The sequence below is a fragment of the Notothenia rossii genome (assembly GCF_949606895.1).
Source record: "Notothenia rossii genome assembly, chromosome: 9".
In the NCBI taxonomy this organism is placed as follows: Eukaryota; Metazoa; Chordata; class Actinopteri; order Perciformes; family Nototheniidae; genus Notothenia; species Notothenia rossii.
In genome coordinates this window covers 59750559-59776682 of record NC_136907.1, presented here as the reverse complement: position 1 = coordinate 59776682, position 26124 = coordinate 59750559, and the positions used below count along the sequence as shown (strand labels likewise).

The 26124-nt window shown below is 39.8% G+C and overlaps 3 protein-coding genes across 5 annotated transcripts; 2 read left to right on the top strand and 1 right to left on the bottom strand.

The window, feature by feature from the left end:
• The first annotated feature begins 4829 nt into the window (after positions 1-4829).
• On the top strand, positions 4830-10541 carry LOC307020019 (MARVEL domain-containing protein 2-like). 2 transcript variants are annotated; one of them, XM_079651107.1, is made up of 6 exons: positions 4835-5019; positions 5988-7199; positions 8468-8664; positions 8795-8966; positions 9120-9170; positions 9485-10541. In XM_079651107.1, the coding sequence occupies exons 2-6, from the start codon at positions 6063-6065 to the stop codon at positions 9599-9601; spliced, it is 1674 nt and encodes a 557-aa protein (XP_079507233.1). In that variant the 5' UTR covers positions 4835-5019; positions 5988-6062; the 3' UTR covers positions 9602-10541. The 2 variants fall into 2 exon arrangements, with proteins under 2 accessions (XP_079507234.1, XP_079507233.1); XM_079651108.1 differs by lacking the exon at positions 9120-9170 and having other exon boundaries at positions 4830-5019.
• Positions 10542-11246: 705 nt separating this feature from the next.
• On the top strand, positions 11247-24058 carry LOC307017623 (occludin-like). 2 transcript variants are annotated; one of them, XM_079647264.1, is made up of 10 exons: positions 11247-11443; positions 12329-12411; positions 12620-13196; positions 13931-14134; positions 15099-15260; positions 18646-18800; positions 19245-19505; positions 20167-20338; positions 20544-20585; positions 21412-24058. In XM_079647264.1, exons 3-10 carry the CDS (start codon positions 12648-12650, stop codon positions 21511-21513), a joined length of 1647 nt encoding a protein of 548 aa, XP_079503390.1. In that variant the 5' UTR covers positions 11247-11443; positions 12329-12411; positions 12620-12647; the 3' UTR covers positions 21514-24058. The 2 variants fall into 2 exon arrangements, with proteins under 2 accessions (XP_079503390.1, XP_079503391.1); XM_079647265.1 differs by lacking the exon at positions 12329-12411.
• LOC307019923 (nuclear receptor subfamily 2 group F member 6-like) lies at positions 21982-26124 on the bottom strand (the record flags this gene model as incomplete). Its single annotated transcript, XM_079651022.1, is given in 3 exon segments — positions 21982-24718; positions 24721-24921; positions 25962-26124. Coding segments are annotated over 3 exon segments (435 nt in total), but the record flags the coding sequence as incomplete, so codon positions are not given.

Sequence of the window (26124 nt, the reverse complement as noted above, 5' to 3'; positions counted from 1 at the left end):
TTTCCAGTCGCTAAACTAATCTAAGCTAAGCTACTGTAGGCTAAAGTATCAGCAAGAAAATAATTAATCATATTTCCTGAAATTTCAAGCAATTCCTTTGACATTTGCATAACTCACTAAGTATTTCTGTCACTCACTAATGCTTTTGATAACAATTCTACAAATATCTGTTGAGGGGAGATAAGCGATAAGGGAGAGACATTCATTATTTCAGCTATTACAAATATTATGCTTCACAGGACAGCACGACTGAGTCCTTTTAGTAACTATTTTACAAGTTAAGTTTGTGCTTTATATACATGAATCTGGCATTGTTCTGAATATTATTTGCAGCTGACAGGCACCTTCCGGCAGTAGAGGACGAGCGCGGCAACAACAGATGAGGAAGCTCCGGGCCAAGGTAGCTACTCACTGGAGAAGTGGGTTGCATTATGTGTATACTGTACTGGCTGTGAGTACTGCAGGGTGTGTGTGTGTGTGTGTGTGTGTGTGTGTGTGTGTGTGTGTGTGTGTGTGTGTGTGTGTGTGTGTGTGTGTGTGTGTGTGTGTGTGTGTGTGTGTGTGTGTGTGTGTGTGTGTGTGTGCATGTGTGTGTGTGTGTGGGTGTGTGTGTGTGTGTGTGTGTGTGTGTGTGTGTGTGTGTGTGTGTGTGTGTGTGTGTGTGTGTGTGTGTGTGTGTGTGCGTCACTACAGATGTCCTTGCCTTGAGCTTTCTCTACATGAAAATGTGCACTGCTGGGGAGGAATGGCTAGCACCGAGTGATGTCACATTACACAGCGAGTAACACACAAAGGTTTAAATCTTAATAAGGAGAGGACATGTAGTCATTGCTAAAGGCGAGGTTCTTGTAATACTGAATACTGGTTACTTTTTAAATAACAACCTGCACTTTGCCATTTGCAACCATTAAAAATAGCTCAATATCAGGGTGGATTTAATTAATTTAACCCTCTATTTATTGTAATCTTCAAAAGACACTAGAGCAGGGGTGGGAAACCTCCGGCCCGCGAGACCATTTGATATGGCCCTCGAGGTAATTTATAAACACACGCAAAAAAGAAAAAAATTTAAAGAAATCTAGACCGCAAAATAACTAAACAAGCGAGTGCCTACTTTTCCTGGCCAAAGTCAGGGTCCTTGAACACAACACGAGCCAACCCTAGATTCCACCGGGTCCGTCTGCGTCGCGTTACGGCCGCGTTACGGCTGCATTACGGCCGCGTTACGGCCGCGCTCGCAAAGATCGCAGCCACTCTAGTCAATGGGTGCTATTCCACCAGACGCGCCGCGTTACGTCTCAGAAGCCTCCCAGAAGCGTCTCGGCGCTGGGCTCCGCTCAAAATAGGACTCAAGTCTATTTTTTGATGCGAGGCGTTGCAGAGGCGCCGGGCAGGAAGTGGACCAGTCAGAGCATTGCAGACCCTATCCCTCCGTAGTCTTTCAAGTAGGAGGAGAAATGCCAGCGTTCTCTTCCGGTTTACAGGCACTGTGTAAATTATATACAGTGGGGTAAAAAAGTATTTAGTCAGCCAACAATTGTGCAAGTTCTCCCACTTAAAAAGATGAGAGGCCTGTTATTTTCATCCTAGGTATACCTCAACTATGAGAGACAAAATGAGAAAGAAAAAAAAAATCCAGAAAATCACATTGTCTGATTTTTAAATAATTTATTTGCAAATTATGGTGGAAAACAAGTATTTGGTCAATAACAAAAGTTCATCTCAATACTTTGTTATATACCCTTTGTTGGCAATGACAGAGGTCAAACGTTTTCTGTAAGTCTTCACAAGGTTTTCACACACTGTTGCTGGTATTTTGGCCCATTCCTCCATGCAGATCTCCTCTAGAGCAGTGATGTTTTGGGGCTGTTGCTGGGCAACACAGACTTTCAACTCCCTCCAAAGATTTTCTATGGGGTTGAGATCTGGAGACTGGCTACGCCACTCCAGGACCTTGAAATACTTCTTACGAAGCCACTCCTTCGTTGCCCGGGCGGTGTGTTTGGGATCATTGTCATGCTGAAAGACCCAGCCACGTTTCATCTTCAATGCCCTTGCTGATGGAAGGAGGTTGTCACTCAAAATCTCACGATACATGGCCCCATTCATTCTTTCCTTTACACGGATCAGTCGTCCTGGTCCCTTTGCAGAAAAACAGCCCCAAAGCATGATGTTTCAACCCCCATGTTTCACAGTAGGTATGGTGTTCTTTGGATGCAACTCAGATTTCTCCTCCAAACACGTCTAGTTGAGTTTTTACCAAAAGGTTCTATTTTGGTTTCATCTGACCATATGACATTCTCCCAATCCTCTTCTGGATCATCTAAATGCTCTCTAGCAAACTTCAGACGGGCCTGGACATGTACTGGCTTAAGCAGGGGGACACGTCTGACACTGCAGGATTTGAGTCCCTGGCAACGTAGTGTGTTACTGATGGTAGCCTTTGTTACTTTGGTCCCAGCTCTCTGCAGGTCATTGACTAGGTCCCCCCGCGTGGTTCTGGGATTTTTGCTCACCGTTCTTGTGATAATTTTGACCCCATGGGGTGAGATCTTGCGTGGAGCCCCAGATCGAGGGAGATTATCAGTGGTCTTGTATGTCTTCCATTTTCTAATATTTGCTCCCACAGTGGATTTCTTCATACCAAGCTGCTTACCTATTGCAGATTCAGTCTTCCCAGCCTGGTGCGGATCTACAATTTTGTTTCTGGTGTCCTTTGACAGCTCTTTGGTGTTGGCCATAGTGGAGTTTGGAGTGTGACTGTTTGAGGTTGTGGACAGGTGTCTTTTATACTGATAACGAGTTCAAACAGGTGCCATTAATACAGTTAACAAGTGGAGGACAGAGGAGGCTCTTAAAGAATAAATTACAGGTCTGTGAGAGCCAAAAATCTTGTTTGTTTGTAGGTGACCAAATACTTATTTTCCACCATCATTTGCAAATAAATTCTTTAAAAATCAGACAATGTGATTTTCTGGATTTTCTTCTCTCATTTTGTCTCTCATAGTTGATGAAAATTACAGGCCTCTCTCATCTTTTTAAGTGGGAGAACTTGCACAATTGGTGGCTAACTAAATACTTTTTTGCCCCACTGTATATAGAATAAAGATGATGATGAATGCATTTTTTTTACCACTAAAATACAGCATCTTTGATTCATGTCGTTTATAACTGGGATATTACAATTATTATTAACTTTGTCTGTACAAAGTAGCCTGTCCAGGAAATATGCCCAAATCAACAAAAACTGCGAACCGGCAGGCAAGACGCTCCGCTTCTGAAATGCTTCTGAAACGCGCCCGGTAGGGTATGATGCCGTTGGAGGCCGGACCAAAACCGCGGCGCAGCCGTATGGAAAGCCAATTGCGCCATTATACGTATGAATATACGGACCTCCCCGTATATTTGCGCGTATTTTCGCGCGAATATACATAACATACGCGTGTATAATGGCGCAATTGGCTTTCCATACAGCCGCGACGCAGACGGACCCGGTGGAATCGAGTGTCATCACTTGGTATATGTCTCGTCTGACAGGGGTGCAGTTCTTACGGAAAGCACCAGAACGGCGCTCCGGCACTTAAAAAATGGCAGCACCCATAAGGAGCCGTACACATGCTGCAGTTTTTGGCGTGGCTGCGGTCTTTAGTTGTAAGCCCACTGGCGATCTGTTCATCTGTCATACTGATCATACAGTCAATAACTTTGTTGTTATTAGCATCTGGTTAGCTAGCTATGCTAACGAATATAAGAAGCTTTTTCTACAACCAGTGAGGTAAAGGCACATCCTTATATGATAATTATAGTTATAAAAAAATAAGAGAATAAAGTAAACAGGTATAAAATACTATATGACAGTAACAAAATGTTGTTATTAATAAACAAGAATACAGTTCCATATCCATATCCATATCCATATCCATATATGTCCATAACTTTCTGTTTTGGTGGTCATGCCACAACCGTGCACGTGCATGCATGCGCGAGTCATGGTAAGATATCTGGATTAAGAGGTTGCTTTTTCTTTGCACACCATGAAATGAATGGGCTGTGATTTTAAGCAGAGGTCAATAATTTGTACGGCCCTCGGAGGATGTTGAAAAAATGTAAAAGGCCCTTGAGAGGAAAAAGGTTCCCCACCCCTGCACTAAAGAAACAAGGTCAAAAGATACAGTATAGATTGTGATGTTTACAGGGGGCTAGGAAACATGCAGCAGAGCAAAGGTGGCTTAAGTGGGAAAGAGAGAATGAGAAAACTCAGTGAGGGAGAGAGAGGAAGCATCTAAGTGAGAAGCACAGGATCCTGCTGCCCTCTAGTGCCAAACCCTCCAGTTCCCTCTGTGGCAACAACGCAATATGATACAGTTGAGCAGAGAATTAAATATTCATTAAATGTGAGAATGATAAAGCAGTATTTCACAAATCTTAGATATGAGATGTAATTGATATCACAGAGCTGGCATCAAACATGCTTGTCTTTAAAAATAAATGTAATCTTGTGGACAAGCCACAGTTTCTGATCATTTAAGTGATAATACTTTAGGGTTTAGCAGTATTAATGAGTGGACTATGAACTTTTCTAACATTTACTTATTTTTTTAAAATTTAGAAGCAGCCTTAATGGCTGTCCAGGCCTTTAATAACCTGTTTCTTGCATCATTTTAGGTTAACTCACCTCCTCCTCTCCTCAGTTGTATTAATGTCAAAAAAACTCTCTCTGTTTCTCTCTCCCACAGATTAACTCAGTGGTGCCAGTGAGCACCAGCACACAGGCGGTTCAGGGTTAATTTGTAAGCTTTTACTCCCCCTCAGTTCACAACACACATTGACCAATCAGTCTGCCTGTGTGTTACTGCGCGTCCAACACCAGGAGTGAGTCACCTGAGACTGAAGAGGGTGATCTGAGTGGGCCTGCTGGACACACCGGCCATTTTACGGAAGGTATCAGTTCCTGTTCCCTCACAAACAGAAGCTCAAAGTCCACCTGCATGATCAGAGAAACAAACTTGGGTCAAAACGGTAAGAGAACTATCTGCTTTTCAATCTTTCTTATTGTCTTCAAAACAAACATGCTCTGTTAGGAATGTGTTCCCACTTTGTGGCAGTTTCATGACTTTGGCTGTGTATTAAGAGCTCCTGCAGCAGCACACTGTGAGTCACAGCTCAGTTTAAAGTCCTTTGTTATTAGCCGAGCCTGAGATGTACTGTAGTAAAGTTGCAGATTCTCTCTTGGTTGTTCTGGAGCAGAGCCAGGAATACCTTCATACCAACCCAAACTATCTGATCTCTGTGTTTAGAGGACAATGGCAGAGTTTTGGCAATGTTTTGGTGTGCCATAAATCACAAAGCATATAAGGTGACCATCATATGATTAAGTCTTACTGACATCAAACGTCTACTGACAAAGGAAAGCAAATAAACAAGGTAATCAACTTAAAAGCATATTTATGAGGAAGGACGAAAGCTTTACTGTTTTTTTCTTGCTCTCAGCGATGTCATCAGCTTTGTATCCAAAAGCAGCAGGCTGCTGTTTATAGTGAACAAACTGTTAAAAACAGCAAAGAATCATGGATTCTAGCTGCTAAGAAACAAAAGGTAGACACAGTTAGGAGTTGTATCAAACACAAACAAAAAAAGTGATAAAAGCAGGGTGAATGTTGGAATGTCATTATAATGGTGGAATGAACAAGAAACAAATGCTAACAATTGAAAACAATTAAAAATTGTGTTCTTAAATTAGGATTTAAAAAATCATCTCTTTTTTTTATTAAACAGAAATTGATATAAAGTTGAAAGTTCATACTTCCTCTTTCACATTCCATTTTCCTTTGTTTCCAATGATAGATAATGAAGTATAGTTAAAATCATAACATGAGAGCTACTGAGGCTCTGATGTGTTAATTATACACCTTACAGCGTATAATTATATACGTATGCTTTCATGCCTATTATACACAACTAATAACTCATCTTTTTACCCCCCACAGTTTCTCCCTCTTCATGTCTGATAAGGATTTTGTGATTACTTCTTTCTCAATGAATCAACACAGTCAGCCTGCAGCATGAAGAACTGGAGCAGGAAATTCAAGAGACAGGAGCCTGACAGTGTGGTCGGCTCCTCCTCAAGCAAGAGGAACTCCATTAGTGATCCACCAGTGCCTGTGTGGGTGACTCACACACCCACACCAGATAATATCACAGAGGATGGCGACAATAACTCCACAGGCCGCACATCCAGCACTGCATCGTATGCAGAGAAGGAGGAAGCAAAAGGGAGCATGAAGGAAAGGCTGAGATCCCTCATCCCTCAGGCATGGGGTGGCATCATGCATAAATGGAAAAAGGAAGGGGACAGTTTTAATGACTCTGAAGCCAGCAGCAACAGGATCCAGATCCTTCCTAATGGCACCAGAGTGAGCCCTCCTGTGAGTCCCCTGCTGGAGCGCAGGAAGTGGGGTGATTCACTTCCCAACTCCAGCTGTAACTCCCAGAAGCCTTTGCTGAGGGAAAGCCCTTCTGATGATCTGTTCGATCTGAACCCACGAGAGGAATCCCTCCTCACGAGTATCCACCCTGCAGAGTACTACGCTGAGAAGCTGGAGGTCTACAACCAGAAGTACTCTTATTTGAAATCCTGGCCAGGGTTGCTCAGACTTCTTTCCGGAATTCAGCTCCTTTTTGGGGGCATGGTCTTGGCCTGCGTCATCGGTTACATCCAGAAAGACAATGAGTGGTCCAACAGCTACGGACTCTATAACGGTGCTTATAACAACGGACTAGGCATGTCTGGGTACAGCTACAGAGGCCCCATGACGCCCTTTATACTGGCAGTAGCTGGAATCTCCTGGATTATAACCTTCATTCTTTTAGTGATGGGAATGACGATGTATTACCGCACCATCCTCCTCGATGCCCCCTGGTGGCCTCTGACGGAGGGCCTAATTAACGTGGCGCTGTTCCTGCTCTACATGGCGACGGGGATCGTCTACCTAAATGACTTGAACCGCGGGGGGCTATGCTACACGACGATAGGCGTTAACCCCATCATGGCCAGTCTGTGTCGGGTGGAAGGGGGCCAGATGGCGGGAACAGCTTTCATCTTCATCAACATGGCCTTGTATCTGGCTAGCTTCCTTGTGTGTCTGAAGATGTGGAGACATGAGGCCGCTCGTAGGGAGAGGGAATACTTTGAAAAAAAGGTACTTGTCATCAATTCTAATGAGAGTTTAGATTAAAGAAAAGATCATTGCATATAAAGGCTGGGCATCACTCTCTTTTTTGTCATTTATTGCGCTTGTTTAAAATAAAACATGACAAATACCCTGTTTATTGTTGACAACAGTAATGGATACTATTTACTCATGGCAAATGAGCCCACAACAGCCCTAAAACCAGAGCGTCAAATCAAATCGAATAAAATATAAAGTAATTCAAGATAATCTACAGTGAGCTATGCCAATTTGTGGTTATTGATTTGTCACCCTTTTCCAATGGCAGCCAGGATTTGTCTAAAAGCTGTAAACTGTGTTTTTCCTCAATTCATTGAAAAAGCAGTTCTCTTTGTGTAAATGTGCCAGATATAGAAAATGTAACAGTGAAGTAGACATTCCTGTTCTACTTGTTCTCTCTCTGTTCATTTGTCTGATGTTTTTTGCGATGAATATAAAATGACAAGCAAACACAATTAAGAAGGATCAATGGCGGTATTGTATAGATATTGAATTATGAAAGACAAAGTTGCTGTGGCCTGTATTTTTGTAGAACCAACATTTTTTAAATAAACAGCACAAAATATACACACATATACTGCTCTGATAACATAACTGAAGATAGATAATAATATAGCAACAACAGCATTACTACGTGAAGCCCATGTTATGTAGCATGTTAGCAAGACCAGTCCATGGTCATCCTAGCAGCTCTGCGAGGCAGTATGCACACTGCGGTTTGAGCTCAAAGCTAACTTCATTGTAAAGTTTATAAGTTAAAGTTTATAAGTTACAGTTTACCATGTTTACCATCTTTGCGTATTACGCTGTTGATATTTTTCAGTCCGGTCCAACAGATTAACCGACTATGCTTTATTGGAGCAGCTAGAATCTTTTAGCAAAAATAGCTAATATTGAATGTGACTGGAAGCTGATCCTATTTAATTTGTACTAAATTCCCCTTTACCATTTCAGTGCGCTAAAAATACAATCTTTATTAGAATTAGACTAGACTGTTGTCTTTAGTTTTGTTTATTAAGATTGTTTTTAGTAATGTCAATCAACACAGACTAGCTCGCTCGTTACTGTTTGCTAATAGACTCAAGTTTTCCAGCATTGCAGCCACCACTTATCGGTGAGAAACGGCATGGTTAGCTACTATATTTGATATTACAGGCCTGCACAGAGTGGTTTATGACTTATTACATCCTTTATTTTGTATTTTTGTTTCAATTATCCTCTGTCTTTCTTACCTTTAGCCCAAGGAGGAGTTTCACCAGTCGATCCCACTAACACCTCAAAAAACAAAGCACATTTCATTCAAGGATGAAACGGATAAGTCTCTGAGTACAAGTTTTACCAACCAAAAAGTGCTCCATAAGAACCCGGTCAGTGTGAACAGAGCCACAGCGTCTGAATACACTCCCAAAGTCCACATCATCGCAGACTATATCATGTGAGTGAACATTTGAGCTATGCATGTTATAGAGTTGTAGAAATAATTTACTCAAGATTTCTTTCTATCTATTAGTCATTTATACTTCCTACTGTTCAATGTAATCGAATGTCTTTCTTCTTTCCGATAGAAAGTATCCAGAGATCAGCTGTGTGGAAAAAAGGGAAAAGTACAAAGCGGTTTTCAATGACCAGTATCAGGAATACAAGGACCTTCACAGAGACATCAGCAGCACCCTCCAGAAGTTCAGAGAGCTGGACGCCACCATGGCACAACTTCCCAGAGAGGGAAAAAGCCAAGAGGTGAGCGACCTTTACTAAACCATTTCCATAATTAATATAAACCACTCCTTTAATTTAATTTGAGGTAAAACTGACCTAATAAGACCTCCTTATAGTACAGACATGTTTCCACATGGTTTGATGCAAACGATTTTTTTCCAAAAAAATGTATAGGATAAGCAGAGGATTCAAACTATTTTGCGGAAGTATCAGCAGAAAAAGAGCGTAAGTTAAATATTGATTTCCCCATAATGTTCTTCCATCTGTTCACTCTAAAACATTTGAAAAATGTATTTGGCAATCTCACATTTAACTCCAACATGTGTTCAAATTGTATCAATAGTGTCAACACCTATTATCTCCTTTTCTTCATTAAAGCTTTCAACTTATGCAAATAATATTGCTTGTACTGTAAAACGGAAAACGTTTCATTTAACGCAGCTTTTACAGAATAATTCAGGCAAGACTAAAGTTAGAAAAGAAAAAACTAAGGCTGCATCCATTAATCAATTAATTATTTGATGTGTGTGTTTTCACAGGACCCTGGCTTCCTGGAGAAAAAGGAACGCTGCGAATATTTAAAAGCTAAATTAAGTTACATTAAAAACAGAATCCACACTTTTGACGAACAGGCCATAGAAAATGAATGGGAATGAAGAAGAACAGAGAGAAATGCCTCAAGCACCCAATGAGCAGACAAAACAAATAACCTTTTAGTCAGTGATTCATTGTCTCTTTTTTATGTTTTCTCATATGTTGATTGCATTGAATATATTTATTGCGTTAACAAGAAGTTAGAGGTTAACATGAAACCTGTTTTTTTTAACACCAGAGCTAATGCACTATAAGGGCTGAATGGTACACTCCTTTTGTATTGTGTTCGTACATGTAAATTCAGTGTTTTAATCAGTGATTGCACTAAATATCTTGTAAAGTTTGTATCATAAAGGTTGGATTTTTGTAACTTACATGTACTGTATGCGGTTTTTTATTTGCACAATCATTGTATATTTTGTGCCCTGTGTTGACAGTTGGTTTAACTTACGACCTATGTTGGCTTCTTTGTTTTGCTCCTTAGGTGTGTTATGTAATACATGATTTGTATTGTCTTTCAGCTTTTTTATTTCTCTATGTTTATAAAACAAAAATAAATCTAGGTCAGAATTAAATTGGGAGCTCGGTAAAGAGACTTTACAAATATTTGTTTAGGCTCTAATAGCCTGGTGCCTTTCTAACTTGAAAACACCAAAAGGTAATTTTGGTAATATGAAACATCTAAGATGCATTTAAGATGTTAATTTTAGACAGATATTTAGCGTCTGACTGGGTATATATCTAGTTTATATATTTAAACAAGATGTTTTAAACATACAAGGGACACATACCAGGACATTTTAAATGAATCTTCTATTTATGTGAAGATATAATAATCTATTCTTTTTTCAACTGCAATTAGGCCAGACTCCCACATCATATGACTATATTTCCGGTGTCCTTGTTGCTAATTTCTGCATTATCATTATCACTGATTGTTTTCTACTCATTGATACAGTGACAATCACTGCAGTGTCTATCAATAAAACATTATCAAAGTGTTTTCTCCTCTTCTCTGCTGTATTGTGTCGACAGTGATATTCGGATGTTTTTTGAACAGCAGCATTAAGGTCAATAATGTTTGCTGCAGGCTGCTGTTGTTAAGCAGTTTGGACACAGGTAAAATGTTTAATTTCCCATAAACAAACAGCAAGTTTGTGAGAGCCGTTAAATGGTTTAACCAAGCAACATATTGGACAGTGTATCTCCACACCACTATAATTAAACTGTCTGAAACGGTCTGACCAAAAATATATATTTGTATATATTTGTAATATATTTTGACTCAAACAAATTAACTAGATATTTTTGTTTCTTGAACAATTATAAACGAATAAACATTATATTCAAATAGTAATGCAGTAATTTGCTGTTGATCCAAAAATAAATTAGCTGCCTTTTATGTAGGTACAATGGACAAATAGTGTATGGCTACCTACAGAAGAACAATGCAACTTTAAAAATAATGAATGATACAGGCATTATTATTATTATAATTATAATTATTATTAATACAATGATGGAGCTAGAAGTCATATTTACATATTTAAAATATTCAAATTATTTTATAACTTGACCAGGCCTCTGAGAGCTACTTCTCATGCAGTCTTTAATGTTTAATGTCAGGGAGCTACAGGAGCCTACATGCAGGACCTGTGAAAGCGGACACGTGTCTCTCCGGCGGGACAGCAGTGGGGGATCTGTCCTCCTGAGACACAGCCGCTCCGCAGGTTTCGTTTACGGTCTTTTTGTTAAGTGAAAGTATCCTTCAAAGGAAATGACTCGGTTTATGATCGTCGGTGAAGTATAAAGAGGACAGTGTGCGGTTCGATAGGAGACTCATGAATGACGCGAGATATGAGCAGGACCTGTGCGAAGTTGAGGAACGTTTCCATAGTGCCCGGGTAAGTGGTTTACTCTTTGTGACTGATCATTTCAGTGTTAAAGTTGCTACAAAGTCTATTTCCTTTCAAAGTGATCAATTTGTTGTCCTGCTGAATGTAAGAACATGTCTAGGCTTTGATAATGGACGTTTAAAGCCTTTGGATATTAAGCTAGACACAACTATGGACAGAGATATCTTTCACCTCAGTTTATTTGAATGTATTTATCTAATTCCTATCATCACGAATTAAGAACAGAGGGAGACAAATTAAAGAAATATAGTTAGAAGTATTTTTATTTTTAAGCTTTTCTTACTATCTGAGGGCAAAATGGAAGTATGGTAATATTAATCATATACTGATTTACCCAAACACGTCTACCACAGTGGTTGGTCCTATTTTGTATCTTCCCTTGTCTCTCAGTGAGCAGGTGCACTCAGGTGACATGCCTCCTCTTATCTGCTGTCAGTCTGAATTATTGAAGCCTGTTGGGTTGAGTTCCTCTGGAGTGATGAAGCGTGGGTCAGCGTTATCCGAGAGGGGGTTCAGGGATGGGCTGAGGTGATTGAAGGGCAGAGAGGTGCATGCTGGGCCTTAAGAAGTGCTTAAAAAGCTTACTCACAACAAAAACTGCTGAAAGGATTGAGGAACAGGCATTTGAAATATTTATTTTTATGCATTTTCATTCCTTTTTAAAGGGATAGCACAACCGTTTCTTTGTGAGAGTGTTAAAAAAATACTGGCCTTCTCTCTATTTAATTGACCAAACTATTATTTTTCTACTGAAACATTTAAAGTAAATGCTATATGGAAATCTTACAACAACCATCATTTTAAGATGAGAAATTCAAGTTGTTGTGGCTTTGAGCACCACAAGCTGACAACCATCTATCTTATTTATTCCAGAGAACTGGCAGACAGCTCTACAGCTGATATCTACAACACTTTGGCAAATCACACCAGAACAGTATTGATACATAGCTCTACAGGTAAGGGGGAACATTTTAGTTTTGGGGTGAACTGTCCCTTTAATAGTCAATTTTCTAATCAAGGCAAACATGTTAGAATTCATGTTAAAACTTCAAATCTTCTCTTAAATGCATTACTATGTTGTGCTAAAACACATTTAAGCAAGTAATTTCATAAAAAGAAATTGCCCTCATGAATGACTTAGTCCATATTTTTCCTCTCTTCCAGGTAAAATTGCAGTAATATCCTCGAAATCATGTATGAGCCTCGGTACTACGATAGCCCCCCTGTGTACAGCCCACCTTACAGCACTAACTCCCACAGCTTCTACCCCCCACGGAGCGTCCACTCCCCGCAGAGCCAGTATGTCCCCCACACCAACAACGTCCCCCCGGACTCCCACTACATGGAGGAGAAGCCTCAGCACTTCTACCGCTGGTTTTCTCCTCCTGGCTTCGTCAAATCCTTCCAAGGAGCAACGGTCCTCATGTGCTTTCTCATCTTTGCCTGCGTGGCCTCCACCTTAGTGTGGGACATGAATGGATTTGGGTACGGGGGCTACGGTGTTGGGGCTGCAGGGGGTGGTACAGGGATGGAGTCTGGATATTATGGAGGCAGCTACGGCTACGGGGGCTCCTACATGACGCCACAGTCTGCCAAGGCGGCGATGATCTCCATGGCGGCCATTAACTTCCTGGTCTCACTGGGCTTCCTGGTGGCCAGTTTCTCACGGTCACGGATCATGAGGGGGTGCAGGTTCTACCTCACCATGTTCATCTGTGATATCATCTTAGCTGTCCTTCAAGTGAGTCTCACCAAATATGTAATGTGTCAATTACATTATTAGCAGTGAAGGAACAGCCACAGTTGTCACATCCAGCAGATACAAAGAAGCATTTGGAGTTGAAGCTGAACATCTAATATTTCCTCTCCTTTTAGCTCTGTTTTGGTCTCCACCAGCCCCTGAGTAAAATATCTGTTACTTTAGCCACCAAATATCTCTGTTCATCAGCAAGTTGTTAAGTCAACTTTATTGCCAATCTTTCAGTTTGTGTGTACAGACAGAGAGATCGAAATACCCACAATCCCGAGGAATACAAAATAAAAATATGTATATAGATATATATACACAATCAGACACATTTATACATATGCACTAATTAAAGACATAAATAAAAGCACAACAATTAATATATAACAAATAACAGTCACTATGTCTATCATCTGTTAAATACCAAGCAGAAAGTGTACCGTGTGTTTATTATAGGCAGACTGCAACTTGCTGTCTATACAATAAATGTGATAAAAACTGTGAGAATGTACCAAAACAAGAACATTTGCAGGCCAGAAAATCTAAACAATAAACTTAAAGGTGTCAAAAATCTCTCTGGAGCTGAGGGGGGTTACATTATAGGACTAGATTAAAAGGAAATGCATCACATGAAAGAAGTCATAATAGCATGGGAGATCATTCAAATATAATATAGGATACATTTAAATGATTACTGTGAGTAAACATGCCTTTCTTTTGTCTTTTAGGGCATCATTGACATCATCTTTGTGATTGGGGTGAACCCGATGTCTCAGAGCTCACAGAGCATGCTCTACAATCCCATGCTGATGATGTGCCAGAGCATCCAGGGCAGTCCCAGCCTCAGCGGCAGCATCGGGGCCGGGTTTCCAGGCGGTTTCCCCATGTACAACCAATACCTGTACCATTACTGCTTCATGGACCCCGAGGAGGTTGGTTAGTGTTAGAAAAATATCACACGTTACCGGCTTGAGCTTCAATAATCAGGATCCTGTATTTATTGTCCTTGCAAGAATGGAAGTAGTCATCACATACAGCGCTGCATGGGACAAATTGTTCCCAGAACAGTGTCCTTCACATGCTTTATATACAAGACAGGGTGTTATTCAGCCAGAAGATACATATATACCGGTCCAAAGCAGTATTCTATGCTTAGTTCAGATAAGCTAAGGCCTACGTAAGCAATAAACATGACTGTAGCGGCCAAAATCATATAAAAATAAAACAGATAATTAACTTTAAATAATACAGCCGCTGAGGCACTAGTTAGCAGATCTTACGCAGGGCAATGATCCAGGTCCAGACAAGAATCTCCGTTGTGCATTTATTATGATCCAATATCATTGACAATGAACAGGTTTCCTATGGTTGGTTCCTTTAAGCCTCTCCTATGGCTTTCCTTTCTTGTGGTTGGAAAACCCTGGTAAAAAACCGTTTGCCTACTAGTGCTCTGGCTCCCACCTCCACCTGTCTCCAATATATAAAATTACACCAGGTGCTCTAATCACAGTGCCTTCAAAATAAGAGCATAGAAACTACTTTAACTTATGACGCTAACTAAGAATACATTTACAATAAACACTATAAACCGCAAGAGAATACATTTTAAACTATTAAATAATATAAAGAGATATATAGCTCCAACAATGACAGTCATATGTCTATCTCCATAGAGGCTGGATCATCATGTTAATCGTTGTCACATAGCTATCATATGCCTAAAACAGTCCTGACGCTCTTCTAGCTAATCATACATCCGGTTACGTATGTTATCATGTGCTACTCTGAAATTGGAAGAGTACATTCAGTATTTTCCCAACAGTTAGATTATTATTTACTATTCGACTGACATCTATTGTATTGTATCCTGATCTATGATTTACTGTCTTTCCTCAGGCGGTGGCGTTTGTGCTGGGTCTGATGGTGGTGTTGGCCCTGTCCCTGTCGGCTTACTACGCCTACAAGACCCGCAGCAAGATCTGGCACCACGGCGAAGCTAACATCTACTGGGACGCGCCGAGGGTCAGGTCTTCAGAGGGCCAGGATGTACAGGACTGGGTGAGATGCTTTATGATTTATAGCTTCATGATACTTATACAGAGGATGAATGAGGATTGCGTTTGTGTAAATGAGCGAGTTAGAATGAAATGATCTACAAAAGACTTGTGGTTTGGGTTTATTTAAATGTTTTCCCCCAAGCAAATCACATCAACAAATGCGCTTACAATCTCATGTTTGCTCTTCTCAAGTTTCCAGTGCCAATATATACACATCGTCAAGTCTCTTGGTTTTTGTGGCAATTTAGTTTCACAAACTCACATTAACCTGCTGCTGTTGACTCAGAGAACGCTGCCCTTTATCTGCGGCACTCCCAGGTTTCACTCTGACTGATCATTAACCAGCCTAGTGATAACAGCAGCACATGAATCATATAAACAGGAACATTAAGCAACATTATACGATTTTCTGTATAAGGAAATGCTGCCTACAGTATAGGTCCGAAGACTATTCCTGGCTGAAACCAGGTTTTAAGTTTCAGGTTGTTTGAGCTAGGTTTATCACATACTTTTATTGCACAAAGTCATGATCACACCTTTTCTTTATGGGTGGCCTTGAAACAAGTCGGAGAACATAAATAAATGACTCACTGTGTTCTTCAGTCAATTCTTAAAATACTATGATAGATTGAATGATGATCAAAGCAGCTAAAATAAATTTAAGCTGGCAAATATTTGCTTATATAGCAATTTTTCTTTAAAACATTGCCATGCAGACACGATTCTTTATATAATTAACCGTTGGGAAAATACATTATTCACCTTATCCTTCCTTAATCATTGATAATTGTTATGCAGTACACACAACACTTTCAAATCAATCTCATTTATGTTTTAGTTTATTCATCATTCAGACCAACCAAAGGACCCAAAAGACTTGCAGCGATTTGGCAGTTTACTTTTATTTTTGCCTGTGGTGATGATGTGGGTTAGTTAAGCTTTCTTGTATGCGCTATATACAGATTTTAAACCACAGATTATGTCTTTGTCATGTTGAAACAACATTAATGGGATTATGTTGCATAAAAAAATCATTCATCATGACTCACAAATCATTATGTAAAATAAGGCAACACAACATTTAAAAATACAGATGCACACATTGAGTCAGAGCGTAGAGAAACAGAAGGGACTCTTCTCACTATTACACTGACGTCACTAGTCAGTGTTCAAATATGTATATCGACCCATATATTTTACTTTTCTTCAGTTAAAATTAGCAGTTTGCAAAGTTTCTTTGAACTATACTTTCACAGACAGTGAAACCGTTGTGATGCTGTCCTTTTTCTCGATGTGTAAAGCATAAATAACCGACTACCGCTCAGATCCCCCCCGCTGGTTGAGAGCCGCTGTCCCAGCGCATCAGTGCATTCAGCAGGTTTTCACACTGCTGTGGAGCCCTGTCAACGCGGTGCTGTTTGTGATTCACAGTGGTAACCTCATGTGGTGTTTAGCAGTAATTAATATACTACAGCCGCAGATTTCTCTGACTGTACCATGTCCTACTTGACTCATTATGGAAGAGAAGGAAAGCACTCAATTAGTTTAGCAGCGAGGCCCTGGCCTACATACTGCCTATCAATGCAAAGGATGGAGTGAGTCACTTCGTGGAGATGCACTCTTCTATTGCACTGAAGATGCTTGCCTTGCAGGGAGGCATGTATAATGTATGTGACATGTATAATGTATAAAACGGGTTGTGTTGCCTCAGTGTTGCTGTGTGAATCCCTACAGTGTGTGGTGGCTCTAAATGATTCAGTATGAGATTGACTGCTGCACATTAGACTCCTGGCTAAGAAGTCATTTCCATGTGCTTACTGACACATTGCTATCGAGCATAGCTGGAAAAGAGTGGCAATTAAGTGAAAAGTTTGTAGGTGTTACTTAATTAAAAGCGAACGACCCGCACTTAAGTTGAAAGGAGAAGAGAACTCTCATGATTAGTTAATTATAACATGGTCACATTTGCGTGGCATAGCTGTCTTAAAGGTGGGGTAGGTAAGTTTGAGAAACCGGCTCGAGATACACTTTTTGTTATATTCCATGGAATGCTCTTAACATCCCGATTGCAATGAATATCTGAAGTGCTTTGACAAAAAATCCATAACAACATTTCATCTGTGGAAGCCGTAGTACTGTAAAAAGCACGACCAATCATTTTAGCCGGTCCGGCTAAAATAACTGGATGGCCTACCTGCCTGTCAGCCTTCCATCTGTGCACAAACTTATCTCGTGCCCTCATTGGTCATGTGCGCGTTCGTGTGTGTTGGAGGAGGGGCTCTGTAAGGAAGTAGCAGATTTCTTCCGGTTGTGTATTTTCAAATTCTAGCACACTCAAGCTGGTTTCTCCAAAATTACCTACCCCACCTTTAAGTTGGTATTTGTACAAAAAGAAAAACATCAAAATAATGAAATTATCAAAAAGGTATTCAACATTAAAAAAAATCTGAAATTCCATCAATCAGACTTCATTTGTATAGCACTCTAATAGAAAGTACTTCAAAAAATAAATAAAACCAACCCCTCAACACAAAGTCACAAATTACTTTGTTATAGTTGATAACTGATTAATCTTTGTTTATGTAAAAATACCATAGCACAAACAATACGCTTTAAATTAGGAATTGTTGCTTTTTTAATGTAAATCTGAAACCTTTTGGATATTCAAAACACTTTTAAAACCTCAATTTGTGGTCTGGAGCTGAAACAATCAATCAATAATTGGTTGATTAACTAAAAATAAATTGTGATAGGCATTTTTCTAAATATATTAAGATGATATAGAAATGTAAAGAACTGTAAATGATCAATCCAGAATGCGAACATCAGATTCATCTGTGCTGAAAATAATCATCAAATATATTTGTCAACTCACTGAAGCTGATCTATATGTCAATCCACAACATTGGATTACAAGAGGAATAATGCAGTTGTTGTGTTTGGTATTCTCTGGTATTATATTCTTTGGTATTGTTTTAGGTAATGCTTTTCTTACCTACTACTGTGGCTGTAAAGGGTTTTACCATTGCTGTGTTTTTACCTGATGATTCAGAAAGATGGAGCACTATGTGACACGATGTGTGCTTCAAGGATATGGGTGAGTGTCCTTGTATTTATCTGGCGACATGCTTGTATGTCTCGCAGCGACAGCCTCTCTCGTCAAGTTTTCTCTGCCTATGTGAAAGATTTAGAGCAGAAAAGGTTTCTTATTTTCCAGCATAAAGAATGCATCTACCTCTTCCTGTGGACTTTCTCATTTGTATCATAATTCTAAATTTGGCATTTTGTGTCAAAATACAAAATAAAGTATAATCCTGTTTTACAGAGTCAATCTGCACTGTAGTTGAATAAAACCAGACATTCAATGTTTCCTAATGTCGTTCTAGGTGAACCATGTTGGAGAGGTACGCAGCACCCAGCAGGCACCAACTGTTGTTTTGTCAGAGAGAGCAGCACCTGACCTCAGGGCGGGGAACAGTGTGGTCTCCTATGGCAACGGGACAGTCAGCATCCACAGTGAGGGAAATTATAACCACAATAGGTGAGTGATGCCCGGACACCACAGTGTGATCTGTTTCAACCCTGAAGCTTCAAATGCACAGTTATTAGTGTTAAAGGTCTTTGAAGAAAGTCATTTGGTCAAGTGAGAAACATCATCACAAACTGCATTATGCACAAACAGAGTAGCCATATCATGAGTTCTTTATTGTTCTATCCATGCACGTGAAATTAATAAATTATTATCATGGCTAACTGTTTGGCTAAATTCAAGATTAAGGTCAAATGTCTTTATAGCGCAAAAAAAACAACAGGATTGTGCTGTCAGTGCTTTAGAAACAACCATAATTATACAAGAAAGATTATCACAAGGCATAATGTACGTGCTGCTCAAATACATTCATTACACTGTGCACAAACACACATGTGACATTAGAGACAGAATACGCAATCAGTCATCTGATATCTGTGTCTTGCTTTTCTATAGTTACTCTGCTGGCAACAGTAATGGTCGGGGTGTGGAGCCACTGTACCAGAACAGCAAGGTCACAGTCTGCTCCAGCAGCTCCTCAGAGGAGACGGACAGCCTCAGGAAACCTCCTCCTTATCACGTGGAGGAGAAGCAGAAGAAAAAACGGGAGCCCAGACCTGCTGCTCGGGAGATTGTGGAGTCCACGTATGAAACTGGTTACACAACCGGAGACACGGGCAATGAGCTGGACCGGCACCACACAGATTACCTCCACAGGTGGGCCACTGCTGCTGCCAGATAATAATGCTGTCCTTGGGTTTTTAATATTTAGGGAGAACACGTTTATTTGTATAGCAGATGCTATGAACTGAGGGCTCAGTTTTTTTTTAATCATTTAATTATGCAAAAAACAATTAATAAAGCGTTGAAATATAAATATTGAAAACAAAGTAGAAGAGTTATATGCTCTCTGCATGTTCATTCGGATGCTTTTTCTTAAATAACAATATTATATTTATAATGTATTTGTTGTCAGCCAGGACAGGCTGAATTTAAAGATGTTGAGTATCAGAATAAATGTTGGCTGTTGGCATCTTGAAGCAAGAAAACTCAGTTTCAGATTTAGACACCTTTACCCAAACAAAAGTTATTAAGACCAATCTGACAAGAACCTTTACTTTCCTCTGGCTTTGCCTCTTTCTAATTAATACCACTATTAATGAATGGAGACAATTTGCAGTGCCCTGAAATAGTATTCATTATTTCAGAAGAAAAGGCTGTGATACTATAAAAACTGGCCAGCATCTCTGTTGTCTACTGTTATTCTTATTCAAATACTGTACCAAAAAAAAAACACTGCATACTTGTGTTGCCACTGTCTCAATAATAGTTGTATTTAATCATCTTGTCAAGACTTACTGTTCATTTCCCACTCCAGACTTTACCCAGAGATTACTTCAGATGAGCAGCGCAGGCAGTACAAGACGGAGTTTGACTCAGACCTGGCCCGCTATAAGAGCCTCTGTGCAGAAATGGATGACGTTAGTGACGAGATGCACAAGCTGAGCCGAGAACTGGACATCCTGGAAGAGGACTCCATGAAATACCAGGTACCGAAAAAAAGGAGTGAGGAGTCGAACATTCAGGGCAGACTGCCAGGAGAATTTACAGTCATAGCCCTCTAACAGCTAAGATCATGCTCAGTAACACAAAGCAGTGAAGCTGAAGTGAAGCTGCTTTTGTGCTAACATTTTAAGATTCTCTTATATTGTTAATGTTATAGAGTCAACAAAACATGTGTTTTTCTATTTTCAGGGTGTGGCAGATGAGTATAACAGACTCAAAGACCTCAAAAAGGTGAGTGTAATTAAAACTGTCATCATATCATGAGTCATTAGTTCAATAGTTTGGCATTTTGGAAATTGTTTATTTGTTTTACTGCAGAAAGTTAGATGAGAAGACAAATGCCTCTCGTAAAAGTTTATATAAAGCATCACATTATCTTAGCTTAGCATAAAGACTGAATGCAGGGGGAAACAGCTAGCGTAACACACCTTTGAATCTCAGCTGTTACCTTCAACCTCACCAAGTTTAAGAGCCAGCAAAATGGCATGTCAAAATCTTTCAAAGGAATAAGTCTAGTTTGGCGCATAAACAACTTTACAACTTCAATTTCCTAGCCTATTTATTCTGTCTGCCCTCCGGTTTCAACTAATTGTAATTTCTGGTACCATGTCTACATCAATTGTCTAAATTAATGTTGAAAAATACTTCAAATTAAGTTGACAAGCTGTCGGCTGTAGACTTATATTTAAAGTTACGATCTTACGCACTAAAGGTTGATTGCAGAGTTTTTTTTTTAAAATGTCACTTCCCAAATGTAGCCGCTTGCTGTTTTTCCTGGTAATGTCGCCACAAACTTATTTGGACCATTATATGGATCGGTGAAATATAGGCTTAATCATAACTTCTACCTAATTTGGCGATAATGATAGACTCATTTAAATTACATTTATTTTCAGATTTACTTTATTACACACATTGAAGAGCCATATTGATAATTGTATTACATATTTCGGCAAAGAAAATGAATGGGTATTTACCTTCTGCTGGTATTGCTACTAATACCAATGATTATGTTCATTGTTTAATATCCGCTTGCTTTTATTTCTCTATCTTTTAGACTTCAGACTATAAAGCGAAGAAGAGGCAGTGCAAAGAACTTCGGCAGAAAATTTTCCACATCAAACGTCTGGTGAAAGTCTTTGACCAAGGTCTGTGTTAGTGAGATGTAACATTCTGTCCGACAGCCGAGGATGAACACTGACACGCTGTGACCTGGCTGCAGAAACTAGGATTGTATCCTCCATTTTCCCTCCAGTTCAGCTCAACATGGGTGTGCTTGCAGCCTCTGAACCTCAAGTGTTTTTGACCCCAATGTTTACAACTACTGTGTGTGGCTTTGGCAGCTGTCAGAGTGGATTACTGTCAGGTTAGCTACTGGTAGACTTTCATCTGTGTGGTTGTAACAACATGCTACTGTTAACATTTATATTTGTTGTACCTTGTGTAATATTTAACATTTAAATGGCAATTTTACTTCAACAATGTTTAATTGTTACAGAATGTTGCAGGATGGGAAGCAATGAGTGTCAGTTTTAATACAGAAATAATGTAATGATGAAAATGATAGCAACAGAAATTGAGTCAATTATTTAAACAAATCAACAACTTTCATAAATACACTTCTACATTTAAGGTTCATGTCGCAGTGTTTATTTGGCATTCTTCATACAGATGTAATTACAACATTTTTTCAAAGAGCTGGAAAAAAAAACATAACAAAAAGACACATCGCCATCTTTCGAATCTTTTAATAACTTTTCCACACACACACAATTTAAAAAAACGTGAGAACTCAGTAACACAAAGATAGGAAAACATTAATAGCATATTTTGCTTTTTTTTTTCTTCTATGAGATGGTTGCGTGAGTTGTTGCGTAAAATAAAAATAAAAATAACTTTCGAAAGGCCCAGCGGTAGATGAAGAAGCAGAGTTACATCCTTCTACTTCGTGTTTGAAATCACTAAATGCTGAAATGCCTTGTGTTTAGAGTTGGTATTGTTTTTTTCCTTTCAAATATTTTCCTCATGTAAACCCGCCTCTTTAAATACCAGCATGAGGTAAATCCCAGTGGACCAGCAGATCAGGACCCATCTTTTTTTAACTTAAGCATGATGTTTTGGCATTGAATATCCTCCAAGTGCAGTTTCTCCAACCCATTTCCACCTACAGTATTGTCTCACAGCATTCCCAACAGTATAGACCCACTCAGTTATATCAGCTGTAATGGCATGAAGATAAGCGTCTTTTTTGACATCTAAGCAGATGACAGAGGTATTTTCATGTAAATACATATAGAAAAAAAACAACATTTAGAAGTAAACAGTGAAAGCAATACTTAAATGTTTAAATGAAACTTGAATTACATTATGTAAAAGAATGAAACAAGTCTCCACTTAGCAGAGATCCAAAACAACATTTCAACATGCAAAAAATACAAAGTTGGCTTCAATATATATATATATATACATACATATCAACACATTTTGTCAGGGATCATTACCCCCAGAAACAGAATTGATCGACGTAAACTGGTGTTTTCATTAGTAGTGTTGGTTATAAACTCTCACCACCAACTATAACTAATAGGGCTGTCCCGAATACCATTTTTCGGGCTCCGGATATTCGGTAGTAATCAGCAGCGAATATTCGGATATTCGGCCCAACACGTGTATTTCGGTTTATTCACGGCATTCATTTTGTTATTCTACAGTATTGTTGTTTTATAGTTATTTGTTCAAGTATATAACCCAATTTGTGTTCTTTGAAATTGAAAAGGATATTGCATTGTGTTTGTTACTTTCGTTGCAGTTGTATATGTCTTAAGTGTAATTTGGCTTGGCTTTCTATTTTTTATGGACATGCTTTTATTTTGAAGGAGAGTTAGCGCTGTCGACAGGAAGTTGTTGTTGCTATGGAAACAACGTGACGGAGATTAACGGAGAAAAGTCATAATCTACATATAAAGACTGAAAAAGTAAACGATAAAGTTTATGGTTAAGTGTTAGCACCCCCCGAAGAGGCACAAGCTCTTACGTTGATATTGGAGATTTCAATAAAAAACGGAAAAAAAAACAACGAATATATTGAAACCCGAATAATACTCCAATGAACGAATATTCGGGTACAGCCCTAATAACTCATTGATATATCTTCAGTTGTTTGTTTTAAAAGAACCCGAGTTGATGTCAGCCTGCTATTTCTCCAAAAAAAAAAAAAAAAAGAAGCTTGATCAAAACATTGCTTGATAGTTGAATTCCCCCTGATTCAATGGGTCAAATCATGTTTAGTTTTTTTTAGAGATACAAGACAAATGTTGGTGATGCTCAACCCAAATTCAGAATGAAAAACAAGGCAGTTGTCAAAAAGAAGGCGGTTTCTGGTGAACAACATTTACAGAGGTTTGTGTTAAGGAAATATCAGACTGAAGCATTCTGATGTCTAGTGAGGTATAAGTCCGCTCTCCTGTAACTGCGGCTTTATGAAAGAAACAGTGAGCCCTGTGAATGAGTTTAAATGCATTGTTCTGTTGATGGTCAGGCGGTCACAAGAGTCCGTTTATCTCTCTGCTTTGTGGACCAATTATTCTAATCAGAAGCCATCTCTGAGGATGAAATGATAGACTTTGGTGATTTTTCCTTGGTTTTGTTTTCTTTCTGGTTCCATATGATCCATTCCCTCCTCAGTGTTGACCTAGAAGAGCTTTGCTTCATAAACAAGCTCTTACTTTGTCCCATATTCAGTTCACCACAGTTCAATTGGATCCACTCTAATCATGTAATTGTAATGTTATCAGTGTGGATAAAAAGGTCAATGTATCACAAAGGGTGAGCTGTGTAAAATGAGCCCAGTGTGGGGAAAATTGTTCTGCTGACGTTCAGCGGCGGGACCGTTTTGTCCTCTAGATGTGTGTGTCGCGGGGTGCTGCTGCCCTCTACATGAAACTGGAGTGTCTTTAGTCACTGTTGCATGTGGGTGGTGGCATGACTGGCCGTGGTGGCCATATCGGAGCTCAGCATGAAAAGCTGTCCGCTGCCCTGAGACCTGGCACCAGAGCGACTGGGCTGGCAACAAGACAGATCCTGGCTGGCACTGGCTCCTCTCTTTACTGGAGGCCGTGTGGAGACAGAGGGATCATTTCATGAGAGTGAATAGAGTGGTTACAGTACAGGTCATATGACGGCCAGCTGGCACTGTAGTTTGATAACCACACAGATGGATAGTGATGAGTCAGGAGGTTTCCTGTGGGTCTTTGTCGTCACTAATCCCAGACGGAGACCTCATCCGCAAGCGGGCTACTGTCCTGGGACATACGGCCAGCTGATGGAGCTTCCGGAGAGCTGCATGTCACGAATCAGCGTCTCGATGGGGTCTTTCCTACCAGGCGCATGAAAAAGAGCTGCGAGATGAGGCTGGCTGGAACGGCGCGCAGGGCAGGGAGGCGCAGGAGCAGGCGTCCGAAGCGCTGAGGCTGACTCGGGTACTGCATCCTCTCGTACTCCGTCAGAGCTACCTGAGCCTTCTCCTGCAGAGACTCCACGTGGACCGGGTCTGTTAGACCACAGGCGTCTGAGGGGAGGGAGAAGGAGGCCGTTACTTAATAGTGTGGGCAGGTTACATAAAGAGTTGTGATGAGAAATCCAGGCAGATAATAATAATAAAATGCCCCCGAGGTGAACACATAAAATATAGTGCCTTGGCATGTCTTCCCTGTAAAAACAAGACATTAAAAACGTATATCACAGCTTTAAAAAGGAATACAAGGATGGGGTCTTTTAAAAATATTTGAATGCTTTTGGATGAGGCAAACCCACAAGGCAAATTGTTTTAAGGGAGGCCACTAAAACAAGTCTTAAAATTCAATGTGCTGCATAATGATCAGTGATGGCACTGAATTATGCAGCACATACGTTTTCATTAATAAGCCAGCAGATGGTGCCATTGTATCAATTCCCAGATGGAGGTTGCACATTTACCTGGAGCCCCACAGATATTTAGGCTGTATGTGACATTTTACATTTTAAAATATATAGTTTTCCAAGACGCTTACTTTGTGTGTTTAGTTCCTATCCATAGTTATAAAGAAAATATTTAGAAAAGTAAGATAGTAACATAAGACAGCCTGTATTCATTGCTTGACAAACACAACATAATTCAGTTTGGCTGCAATCCACTCATTTTAGCAGCATATTAAAAAGAAGAAAAACATCAATCAATCTACATCTATCTTTATGTATATATATATAGTCTAATAATGGTAAAGCATATACAATTAGATGGATGTATAGTTATGGCTGTCATGGAATTAAGATCAGTTTACTATTCATGTTTAGTTGTTGTTTAATTGATTAGCATTTTCTTTGGCTCTGTGGGAGCTTTTTTTAAGTGGGAAAAAGATAGTCCCGGTGATGTCATTAGCGTTATGTTGGCTGATGTCTGAATACGATTAATTTTAAAGCACTGGATGTGCAGAGTTTAAAAGATGAATGAGAAACAACTTTATGGATAAGATTTAAAGGCTGGAGTGCCACTTTAGAATGCCTGAGGTGGTTGGGCAGCACATTGTGTTACGATAACATCAGATGGAACAGAAGAGCAGCAACAATCACCTGGTGAAAACAGCGCAATGGCCTTGAGGCAACTGTACTCAGCCGAGTCCACCTGCAGCCGGGTCAGCTTGTCCACCTGGTCCTGGAACACCCTCACCTGGTCCATGAAGGACACGACACGCTCTGCGGACATGGGCGAGGAGTGGAAGCCGGCTGCGGCCAA

Excerpts from the sequence above, each read along its gene's own strand:
- LOC307017623 (XM_079647265.1), top strand. The coding sequence starts at position 12,648 with ATGTATGAGCCTCGGTACTACGATAGCCCCCCTGTGTACAGCCCACCT. Across the intron at positions 18,801-19,244 it reads GGAAATTATAACCACAATAG|TTACTCTGCTGGCAACAGTA; the intron begins GTGAGTGATGCC and ends GCTTTTCTATAG. Across the intron at positions 20,586-21,411 it reads GACTCAAAGACCTCAAAAAG|ACTTCAGACTATAAAGCGAA; the intron begins GTGAGTGTAATT and ends TCTATCTTTTAG.
- LOC307020019 (XM_079651107.1), top strand. The coding sequence starts at position 6,063 with ATGAAGAACTGGAGCAGGAAATTCAAGAGACAGGAGCCTGACAGTGTG. Across the intron at positions 7,200-8,467 it reads GGGAATACTTTGAAAAAAAG|CCCAAGGAGGAGTTTCACCA; the intron begins GTACTTGTCATC and ends TCTTACCTTTAG. Across the intron at positions 8,665-8,794 it reads ATCATCGCAGACTATATCAT|AAAGTATCCAGAGATCAGCT; the intron begins GTGAGTGAACAT and ends TCTTTCCGATAG.